This window comes from Acinonyx jubatus, chromosome E1 (assembly GCF_027475565.1).
Source record: "Acinonyx jubatus isolate Ajub_Pintada_27869175 chromosome E1, VMU_Ajub_asm_v1.0, whole genome shotgun sequence".
Classification (NCBI taxonomy): domain Eukaryota; kingdom Metazoa; phylum Chordata; class Mammalia; order Carnivora; family Felidae; genus Acinonyx; species Acinonyx jubatus.
In genome coordinates, this window is record NC_069397.1 from 30,111,693 (window position 1) to 30,123,689 (window position 11,997).

Below are 11,997 nucleotides of genomic sequence, written 5' to 3' on the forward strand. Positions count from 1 at the left end.
AAAAATAGAGGATGGATAACTTTTAGCTACAGAAGTATAGGGATGAACTTATAATAGTGTCCAAATATTATCTCATTTTTCCTCTCAAAAAGACAATCTGGGGCTTTAAATTTCAAACAGCTTATCTGTAAAAAAAAAAAAAAGTATCAACCTATAAAGCCATTTGAGGAAAGGTGGGATATAGACCTTTAACTTAATTGTTGGGGTGTGTGGTGGGCCAAACCGTCTATGCTTGAATGTTTCAAGTACCTTGCTCCTGAAAGTGGGCCAAGAAACAGCAGACTGGCATCAGCCAGGAGCTTGTTACAGACCGACGAAATCAGATTCGACATTTAATAAGCTCTCTACATGATTTATGTGCCCATTAGAGCCTGGGGTTCAAACCAAGGGTTTTTTTTTCCTTCTGTGTGACTTTTGTGAGATTACTTAACCCCTCTGAGCCTCATTTACAAACTGTTTATAAACTCATTTGTAAACTAGTGAGAAGTAATGCATGCACGCTGTGCGTGCCACGTCCATAGTAGGTGGTCTGTAAATGACAGTGGTGATGGTGATGCTGATGGTGATGATAATTTCAGCATTGCCAAAAGTACTCACCTCCTAGCACAAGTAGTAAGTGATCATGTTTAAATCAAGATGACTGGATTCCCCCTCAGCCATAAACATTTGCCTCTCACCCTCATTCCTAAGAGAATTAATATCAAACAAGGGGGGTTTTAAGCTTCAGATGGCCCCACACACATACAAATAAAGAATATTGGGGAAGCAGAAGAAACATGGATTTTTGCTGGCTTACAGGCTGAATTCAGCTGCCCCATGACTTCACAGCTGTTCCTGCCGCCCTAAAGTGTCTGTCCCTTCAGCTCTGTCCCCTCAGCTGGGTCTGCAACGCTGAGTCTGGGATTTTCTTATGAAAATGCCTGATGGGTGGGAGGAAGATCTGGAGGTTGGCTGGGGGAAAAAATGAGTAATGCAAAGCAGTCTACTTAGTAAATGCTGCAAGAGAAATAAAAGTAAAAGCTGGCTTCTGTCTCTGGGGACTCTAGACTGATTCTGACTTATCATGTCCCTGAGCAGAGCTGGGGGAAGCCAAAACTCGAAATCTGCTGGCAAGGAAGAGAACGAAGGAAAAAAAAAAAATGACAGGGAGGGGCAATCCAGAGGGGGAGGAAATAAAAAGAGAGAGAGGGAAAGACAAGCGTCATTTAGGAACAGAGGTAGAGCGAAAGAAAGAACTCCAGGATTTGAAACCAGCCCTACGGCACAGTATTTTTATATCTTTTCTTTTCCCCAGTGGAGATTCCTGTCTTGTCATTTTACTGACAGACAAGCCACTACAGGCTCTTTCCCAGAAGTTGACCGAAGAAACTCAAGCACTGCTGTTTCTTCTCTCCCAAGTCCGGTGTGCCGCCTGGTAATGGATTGCTTTTCTCTGAGGTATGTGCCTGTAGTTGGGGACAGATCTTCGTTTGCAGGTTAACTTACGCCTCAGCTTTGGAGTGAAGATTTTTTTTTCTTTCAGACATAATCTCAAATATCCTTCTACTGGCCTCGCCAGTATGTAGGGTGTCACTGGACAGCAAGGATTAATTCAGTGACTAAAAATTACATGCGAATAGGCAGTTCTAAGATTTAGCTTCATTGCACACGGAGTGATAGTTTGACCTCCCAGGGCAGAAAGGAACCTGGGAGGTTTGATTTGGGCTTAAGTTTGTTTTCAGTGGATGCTTAATATGTTCAAAGTGTTAATAATCTCCTTGAAATAGCCTCAAGAATCTTCCTCTGAATTTCTTCGGTAACTGCAATGCTGCTAGCTTCATCGCTTCTCGGGGACAAAAGAGGAAGACTTAACATGTCTGAACAGCAGACGAGAGCATTCACCGATTTCTCCTGGGAAGCATTAGAGACAGATGCTTGACTGAGAGTTTCTGATATGTGATGGAGAGTCCTGAAAGTGTTCGGGTTCAGATGTTCAGAAAGGTGCATTGCGACAAGTTTTATACACTAGGGCATGGGGAAATGAAAAAAGTATAAAACTTTCCTGAAAATCAAGCATGCTTATTTTTAAAAATATGTCACAGCCCACGTAGTATTTGAAATTCCTTGTTGAGTTCAAAGGAAAAGTTTGAATCAACAGGTAGTTACTCTAAGAGTTGATCTTATCTTTAAGAAAGTACAAAATTGTATCCTACAACACTGTGGGATTTTTCTTCTTCCTTTTCCCTTCTCAAATGGATTGGAAGATATTGCCACATTTCAGATCACAAATCCTGGCCTTCTTGCTGCTGAATTTTTGCTGACCTGCTCCCCCACCGTGGTCCCAGGACACATGGTGCGCTGTTAAATAGGTACAATAAAGACTTGCTGATTGTCAGCTGCTGTAAAAGAACATCCTTCATACACTGGCTGCTGGTCTTGATACTGATTTGGTGGGCAGCGAATGGGTGATAGTTTGGAATGCATGTTATGCCCGGAAACACTGGCAGAGTCTATGTTGCCCTGAGTTTTGGAACAAACTGTGAGGAGTATTGTTTATAGTGTATTCTCCTCATGAAGGAGGCCGTCTTTTGGATTAGGATTGAGGCTTTTCCGTGTGTTTAGAGAAATGAGAAGCAATAGACAAAGCGGAAAGGCTTGTAAAACGTTTGTAGACCGTCAGAGTATATTAAACACTGTAAAGTGCTTCCTGCTTTTTATATCTTCCCTTTCTTTATGGCTATCTGCTTTACCTTGCATTTTGCAAAGAGAATGCAAACAATTAGGAAAAAAAATATGAAAGTTGATTTTCACATGCATCTGTGCCTCCTGGGAAAGAACCCAGAGGTGCCTCCCTAGCTCCTGACTTCTATTTGCAGGGCTCACTTTGATGCATTTCTCTGTCTCCTCCACAGCTTCCACCCTGGAGAGACCCCCCAGGTCTAGTCTGTGAACCCAGCTAGGAAACGCCGCTAGTAAAAATGACTGAAGAGCCCATAAAGGAGATCCTGGGAACCCCAAAGTCTTCCAAGCCAGTGACAATGGAGAAGAGCCCCAACAGGGAAGTGGTGGTCACCACGGTCCCCTTGGTCAGTGAGATTCAGTTGACGGCTGCTACAGGGGGTGCCGAGCTCTCCTGTTACCGCTGCATCATCCCCTTTGCCGTGGTGGTCCTCATCGCTGGCATAGTGGTCACGGCTGTGGCTTACAGCTTCAATTCCCATGGCTCCATCATTTCTATCTTGGGTCTGGTCCTTCTGTCGTCTGGACTTTTTTTGTTAGCCTCCAGTGCCTTATGCTGGAAGGTGAGGCAGAGGAGCAAGAAAGCCAAGAGACGGGAGAGTCAGACGGCTCTTGTGGCAAATCAGAGAAGCTTATTTGCTTAGGACCAAATGCGACCAAATGGGATACGTGGCCTGAAAGCCTTCCTTTCACTGTGTCATCCAATTCACCCAGAACTAGTGTGGGAGAGAATGAACAGAGCATTGGAGCAGACCAGAGGAATGGGGGTGAATTGAGGCTGGGAGGGTAGAGGGGGTTCTGTTTTGTGAGGAACCTACTTGTGTTTTCATTAATGACAAACTTAACTCTAAGGGCTATTTCTAAGACTGAAAACTCAGCTTTTTTCTCTACATTGAACATTTGAGGGTCATGGGAGGTGCACGGCATTAGACAACACTCATTTCACCTTGGAAAGGAGCCAAGGAAAGATGAGAAAATAATCAGACAGTTCTGGCACACCAGCGACCTGCCTCAAACACACACACACACACACACACACACACACACACACACACACACTTTTGAGGAGTTGTATCATAAAAATGTACTGTCGAGAGTCTAAATCCCCTCAGACTTTGCATACTTCTATGAAATTCTGTGATAATTTTTTTAAATAAGTACTCTGGCATCTATTTTTTTTGCTTTTAATAACGCATCACTGGTGGTACTTTTTCTTGAAGAATAAACTAATATTTTTTATGTTTTAACATTGGACAGTTTTAGATGATTAATGATGTGTCAGAAATTAAACAAAAAGGTAAAAGGTGTAGCTACTAGATGACATGGGGGGTTAAATTAATATTAAAATAATCCAACCTAGCACTTTTGATGATTTTTATATAAAGTTTAATGTACATTTCATTCAAAATAATAAATACTTATTGCTGCTGAAACTTCTTAAATGGTTGTTTCTATTGTATTTTTATTTTTATTTATTTTATTGTAGTTATCTGATTTTAAATCGTCCATCTTCCCCTCCTTGTTCGCAATGTCTTAATCGTAGTTCTCTCAAATGAGCGTGTTGCCACTCCCTAACTTATCTAGAAGATTTTTATTGTATCATTTTTTTCATGACTTCTGACGAAAAATATTAATGATGTTCATTATATTCTAAGCCATTAACAATTAGGAAATTGATGCCTAGGGTCAGGAATTTTATAAGGTGTTATTAAATGTGCACTACCTACTTATTCAATCAGCTGTTAAATATTTGCTTCACGTATTTTCAAGCACCAACCATACGCCAGGCATTGTGTAGATTCTCAGGCTGCTTAACTGAGTGAGTTCTAATATAACCAAATAAGATCACTGCTTGACTTTTGTGAATATTGAGCTATTCTATACCCGCTAGGACTCTACTTCAGAACTTTAGCCAGAAATATCCTTGGTCCATGTAGTTTAAACCACATGAAACTAGTATGGGAAGATAGTGAGGCATGAAGCCTTTCTTAACCCTGGGAAATACAAAGAAAAACAAAAGAAACCTTGTGTAGCACTTTCAAGAGAGGCATTCTCCCAAGGAATTTAATTAAATATGGCAGGAGCCTTCTGGCACTGACTGCTCTCTGGTGCTCAAGTGGTTTTGTTCACAGGAGAAGCCTTGATGGCCTAGTTTCTCATGGCTTTGAAGGGCAGCTGGTACAAGTTTGGAGTTGTTGATTATAGTAGAGTACAGCACAATTATCTTAAATTCATGCACATCAACACTCCTCTGGGCCAAATGCAAGTATATAGCATCGTGTTGATTTCAGTGAGAGGGAGGTAGCCTGTGCTTTGACATGCCTCTTTCCTGCTCAAAGATATTCAAAGGCTCCCTGTCGCTTGATGAAGAAATTTCTCAGGCAAGTGTTCAAGGTTCTCCACTATCCGATCCAAACAGATGTATCCAGCTTTCACTTCACTCCAACCCAAAAACTCATGAGTTAGCCAGACCAGACTATTCACCATTCTGAATCAGACTTTGGTTTCCTGCCTCCATGTATGTTCACCTTCTGTTTTCCTTCCTCCATAATGTCATCCTTTCCCTCTCTGTCTCAACGTATCCAAATCCTGCTTCTCATTAGAGCCCCAGCCTGAATGCAACCCCTTCCTAAAAAGCTTTCCCTTTTACCTCAAAGTAACTGTTCTTTCTATAGTCCTTACTTATTTATTCTCTGATGGCAACTTTCATTTTCTACCATGTTGGTGGCATAAATGTTTTACTCTCTTCCAAATCTCCTTAGAAGGGCATGGTGTCTTTTTTTTTTTTACCCCTCATGTGATGCCTAATAAAATGTCTTGCACAGGGTAGGTACTCAATAAATGTTTACTGAATGAACTAAAGAATGAAAAATCATAAAGTGAGTGGTTTATCTTGAATCAAAGTCCATTTGTTTTAATCTCTTAAAAGAAAATATTTTAGGGGCGCCTGGGTGGCTCAGTCGGTTAAGCGGCCAACTTCGGCTCAGGTCATGATCTCGCGGTCCCTGAGTTTGAGCCCTGCGTCGGGCTCTGTGCTGACAGTTCAGAGCCTGGAGCCTGTTTCAGATTCTGTGTCTCCCTCTCTCTGACCCTCCCCTGTTCATGCTCTGTCTCTCCCTGTCTCAAAAATAAATAAAACGTTAAAAAAAATAAAAAAAAGAAATATTTTAGTTCTCAACTCCCCCCAAATAGGTCATCCCACTCCGCCCTGCCTCTACTGTAAGCAACATGTGTAGGTGAGTATTTACTACCCATGTACTTCTCCAGCCACACCTGCCCTTGAGAATGCTTGAAAAGTAAACTCAAGAACGATTTCAGGCCACCAGGGGGCCTCATGCTGCTACCTGAGTCCCAAAGGAAACGTGGAATGATAAATTTAAAAACAGAAATGCAATCATATCTGGACATAGCAATATCTCTCCTAAATGTGAGGAGCTGGAGAAGATTCTCCACTGAGCTCACTACTACTCTCCTCCCTAAGCCACTTCACAATGACTATATCTGGGTTCTCCTAATCAGTATAGGACCCCTATCTGGGAGGCTTCAGTCCCATTAAAGGGTACACACCTCTGCAAAACTGTGAGGCACAAAGATAGTGCTAGCACTGTGAATTTCAACTCCTATGATGAGCATATTTGAATTGGGGTATCACAGTTACCTTATAACACATCTTTATCGGGCAAAGCATGTCTTTTCAAACAGTTTTATTATATAGTAATAAGCAGATGTGGAATGCATGTATAAGCATGATACAAGCATATATGTATTAAAAATATAACTTGGTCCCATCCTGGAGCATCAGGAACCAGCTATATCACCCAGAAGGATACCCTAAATCCCACATATCCTGGGTCACACAGGAGCAACTTCTGACCTCATCCTGAGCAGCCGGTCTCTGCCCAGGTGAGAACCATAGCCACCAGGTAACTCTGCCCTTCCCACCTCACTGTCTTTGTTAATATGGTGAATCTTGTCTAGAGAAGATGGTCAGAGTCATGCGGATCCTGCAGGTGGCTGAAGCCAGAGGATATGCCCAAGGGGCCCAAATCACAAAATCCTCAAACTACATCTTTGTACCATCACCACTCATAAAAAAGTGTGTGTGGGAAAGATCTCCTGGTCTCCTGGGAAGTATTATGATTTTGAACTTAGAAGATCTGATTATAAAGGCGCCTGGGGGGCTCAATCAGTTAAACGTCTGACTTTGGCTCAGCTCATGATCTCACGGTTCGTGGGTTCAAGCCCTGGGTCAGGCTCAGTGCTGACAGCTCGCAGCCTGGAGCCTACTTCAGATTCTGTGTTTCCCTCTCTCTGCCCCTCCCCTGCTTGCACTGTGTCTCTGTCTCTCAACAATAAATACATGTTTAAAAATTTTTAAAAAAGATCTGATTATAAATCCTAGTTCTCTTGTTAAACTAAGATGATCTTGAACATTTAAGCCTCATCTTTAAAATAAGGTAAATTTTTAAGAAATTATTTAGATTTTTATAAACAATAAAGTACTACATAATTTTAAAATTGCTATTTATGATAATATCTAATGTTGACTTTAGCTTCTTTCTCTGCGTACTGTCCCAACATATCATTAAGCATGAAGCAGCCTCCTGTTTTGGTTAATTGACTTTAATCAGTCACTTCATTTAACCTTGACATTATCTGCAAAGGCTTTCTAGACCCAAAATAATCCGAGGAAAGTACCTGTTCCAAAGATAAATCATAACTTACATTTCCTTATTATTGTTACAATTTTCAGTGCTTTCACATACATTGGAGTCACTGTAGAGGTATATGTGATATGGAAATTCAGTTAGGTGCCCTCAACATAAAAGAGATTAAGAGAGCGAGAAATCCTTCCCCTGCCCCCTTCTCCCACCACTGCCATTCAAGTCAGTCTTGTCTTAGGCTGCCCCACAGAAAGGAAGACCAGAAATCTAACGAGAAACAAAAACAAGTACATTCCTAGTTCCTGGCTTTTGAGCTTCCAAGGGCATCCAGTGATTTAAGGCTTATCTACAGAATTTTCTGTAGGGTGGAAAAGAGTAGTTTGTTTATAGTTGTTTATAGTTGATCTTTACATTACTGCCTGACTTTAGTACTTCATTTTGCATACAACAGTATTCAATGACACCTGATGTTACCCAACATTCTTCATCACACTTGAGGCTAGAAGGGCAAGTGTCCACCCAACTCTTCGGAGGAGCAAACCACGTTCAGAGAAAATAAGTGAAGAGAATAAGTGACTTGTTCAGTCAAGTTCTCACAGTCAGGACTAATATGCTGACCAGATACTGTAATCATCCCAGATTTACACCAAGCCATAACTGATATCATTTTCAAAATGTCTCTCTATGAAAGAAAGACAATAAAGGTGTTCTAACACCAACTTTTGAACAATTCTTTTTGAAGTATAATATATGTAGATAAAAGTGTACAATTCAATGAGTTTCACAAACCTGTAGAGCTAAAACCCACATGAAGAAACTAAATGCAGCAGCTTCCCAAAGTCCCCCTTGAATCTACTTCCAGTCATTATCTTTCCAGAAGGGCAGCATTCTCACTGCTAACCCATAGAGTAGTTTTGCTTATTTTTTAACTTTATATAAATGGAATCATATGTTAGGTACTCTTTGTGCCTGGCCTCTCCTGTGCAATATTATGTTTGTGAGGTACATCCATATTGTTGCATATAGCTGTCAATGGTTCATTGTCCTTGCTGTGTAGAGTCCCGTTGTACCAGCACACCATCCTTTATTTATCTTTCCTATGGTCAATAAGCATTTGGATAGTTTCTAGTTTCCAAATATTAAAAACAGTTTTTGTGTGGGGTGCCTGGGAGGCTCAGTCGGTTAAGCGTCCAACTTCAGCTCAGGTCATGATCTCGCAGTTTGTGAGTTCAAGCCCTGCATCGGACTCTGTGCTGACAGCTCAGAACCTGAAGCCTGCTTCAGATTCTGTGTCTCCCTCTCTCTCTGCCCCTCCCCCACGTGTGCTCGCTTTCTCTCTCAAAAATAAATAAACATTTAAAAAAGTAGTTCTTGTCATAGCTAGCCTTTCAGATGGCTCCCAATGATCCCTGCTTCCTAGTACTCACACTCCTCCTACATCATCTCAGGGTTGGTTTGTGTGACCAATGAAATATGGCAAAGTGGTGGCATGTCCCTTCCAAGATTAGGTTATAGAGACATTGAAGCTTTTGCCTTGGTGTTTCTCTCTCTTCTGTCTCTCTCTCTCTCTCTCTCTCTCCCCTCTTGCTCTGGGAGAAACCATCTGCTATGTCCCGAGGAAGCCATGTGGTGAGGAATTGAGTCCTCCAGCTGATAACCAGAGAGGAGCTGAGACCTACCAGCAACTACCTCAGTGAACCTGGAAGTGGATCCTCCCACAGTGTAATCTTCTGATGACTGTATCCCCACCTGACAGCCTCACTGAAAACCTCATGAGGCACCTTCGGCCAAAACCACCCAGCCAGGGCTGATTTATATGAGTTTTGTGGGCTCTAGGCATTATTTTCTTCAATGGTCTCTCTCTTTCACTGGAAGGAAAGAAGGAAGGAAGGAAGGAAGGAAGGAAGGAAGGAAGGAAGGAAGGAAAGAAAAGAAAAGAGAAAGAAGGAAAGAAAGAGGGAGGGAGGAAGGAAACAGAAAGGAAGGGGAAGGGAAAGGAAAGGAAGAGGAAGGGAAGAAAGGAAGGAAGGAAGGGAGGGCGGGAGAGGGAGGGGAGAAGAGGGTAGGGTAGGGGACTAGGAGGGGATGTATCTCACTTATTGCAAGAAGGAAATTGTCCTGACAAGTATTGTGGGCTCTAGGCACTGCAAACAATGGACCTAATGGATAAATTGGAAAAATAGGAGTGGAAAAATAGGAGTTATATTTGGGATTTGAAGAAGCAAAACAGCAAGATGAAAATTCTCTGGGAAGTGCTCTGGAGACCAGAAGCCAAGCTAAAACCTGAGAGTTTAGCTCACAACGCTAACAACTTTTATGGAGCACTCACTCTGCTCCAAACATTATGCTCTGAGCTTTGCCTGGATGGTCTCATCTGATCCTTACACCAATCCAATGAAGGAGGCACTATTATTATCCCCATTTTATAGATGAGGAAATGGGGTCACCGATTCAGCCATGTAATTGAGATCACACAACTGGTAGAGTAGGATCTGAGTTCAGATTCTAGAACAGACTCACTTACCCACTATGCTGATACTCCCTGGTACACAGTAACATTTCACTACCTGATTCTTGAATAACTGTCCCAAATAGAAGTTAAGCAACACAGCATCGAGAGTCTAAGCTAAAGCTAAAGAGTGAGTCAGTAGTTCTGAGAAACCAGGACTGAAAATGCTGATGATTATTGAATCCTTCACCATCTGAAGCCAGGCCCTCTTAGAATTTTTAGCATGTATTTGTAGCATTTTACACCTTTCAAGACACTCCTACTAGTGAACATAAGACTGACTCAGGACCCCAGTCACATCTTCCACCACCAGATCTGGTGCTTTCACTCTCAGCTTCCTTGAGTTTCCTGTGTGGAAAATTCAAGGTTCAGAATTATCGGCCAGCCTCAGCCTGAAATTGGAGGCAGGGTGTGACAGAAGTGCATAGCAGAAAAACTTGACATACTTTAGGGGGATTCAAAGAAGTATTCCTGCAGGTGATGACTTGATAAGAGCAGGACAGGTAGAGGAGTTGGCCAGCTGGTGGGAATAAGTAAGGAGAAGTAATCAGGGATCCTTCCAGAGGGGACACCCAGAGTGAGTGCTTTTTTTTAAATAAAAAAATTTTTTTAATGTTTATTTATTTTTGAGAGAGAGACAGAGTGTGAGCAGGGGAGGGGCAGAGAGAGAGGGAGACGCAGAATCTGAAGCAGGCTCCAGGCTCTGAGCTTTCAGCACAGAGCCCAAAGAGGGGCTTGAATCATGAACTGTGAGATCATGACCTGAGTCAAAGTTGGATGCTCAACTGACTGAGCCGCCCAGGTGCCCCAGAGTGAGCCCATAAAGGTCATGGGGAGAGCTAGCCCTCAGCATCTCCACCGCACTGGATGGCTGTAAAGCAACAATGAAATAAGTCCGTCAGGGGATTTAACAATTGCAAAATTCTGTCCAAGAAAAGAGGCTCAATGACACCAATAACCATATGGTTCAAACTTATGACTAGAGAATCAAATGTTTGGGCTCTAATTGAGCAGAAACACTTCACTTTAATCTCAGAGCATTATGAGGATTATGAATAAAACATATCGTCATAACTAAGATCTTCCTCCTCCTCCTCATATCAATAATTATCTCCCCAGAAGATGGTGGAACACTGTGGTTAAGGACATGGACTCCACACCCAAAATACCTGGACTTGCAATTCAGCTTTACCACTCCCTTGCTCTGTGTCCTGTACAAGTAAACTTCTCTGTGCCTCAGTTTCCTCATCAATGAAATGGGAATATTAATGGCATATCTCTCTCCTAGGGTTGTAGTAACTATTAACTGCATTAATAGATAAAAAGTGCTTTATGTCAATGACTAGTACTCAATATAGTAAGGAGTACTAGTATCTATCTTAAAGGTAGTTTTAGTGTTTATTTATTTATTTTCAGAGAGAGAGAGAGAGAGAGAGAGAGAGCACACAAGCAGGGGAGGAGCAGAGGGAGAAGGAGAGAGAGAATCCCAAGCATGCTCCATGCTGTCAGCACAGAGCCCAATGAGGGGCTCAAACTCACAAACCATGAGACCATGACTTGAGCTGAAATCAATAATACTGGGCCACCCAGGCACCCCTTGAAGTTAATTTCAAAGCATCGCTGATACATGCTTTGAGAGAGTTTGTATGACAATTAAAGCTACAGAAGTCACAAGCAAATCAGTTTCAATGAGATGCTTGTGGAAAAACACCAGTTTACCTCATGAGAGAAATTACAAACACTGAGAGAAAATGGGTTGACACAGAAACTTGCATTCAGTCATATCTGGCAGGAACCCACCCCCTCAAAACCCGTGTACATTTATCAAAATTTTGTTTTCTCAGTCAGAAGTTGTTTATGTTCAGCATGTTCATATCCAAATTTACATTTCTCAAAAATAACCCTGATGCTATCGAGCTATCTAGCCATCCAAAGGGCCAGTTTGCATTTGGACAGTGCTTTGACGTAGGCATAGCGATTTCACTTTCATTGCCTTGCTAACTCCTTCCTTCCAGAGGCTCTGTGAAATATCATCCTCATTTTTAGATGAGGAAATTGAGGCTTGGTAAGGTTAAACGGTTTGCTTATGATCAAACATTTCATATA

At 41.9% G+C, this 11,997-nt stretch overlaps 1 protein-coding gene across 2 annotated transcripts; it reads left to right on the forward strand.

The window, feature by feature from the left end:
* The first annotated feature begins 1,073 nt into the window (after nucleotides 1–1,073).
* TMEM100 (transmembrane protein 100) lies at nucleotides 1,074–4,160 on the forward strand. 2 transcript variants are annotated; one of them, XM_027034176.2, is made up of 3 exons: nucleotides 1,074–1,437; nucleotides 1,767–1,980; nucleotides 2,892–4,160. In XM_027034176.2, exon 3 carries the CDS (start codon nucleotides 2,958–2,960, stop codon nucleotides 3,360–3,362), a length of 405 nt encoding a protein of 134 aa, XP_026889977.1. In that variant the 5' UTR covers nucleotides 1,074–1,437; nucleotides 1,767–1,980; nucleotides 2,892–2,957; the 3' UTR covers nucleotides 3,363–4,160. The 2 variants fall into 2 exon arrangements, with proteins under 2 accessions (XP_026889977.1, XP_014943862.1); XM_015088376.3 differs by lacking the exon at nucleotides 1,767–1,980 and having other exon boundaries at nucleotides 1,100–1,437.
* The last annotated feature ends 7,837 nt before the right edge of the window (nucleotides 4,161–11,997 follow it).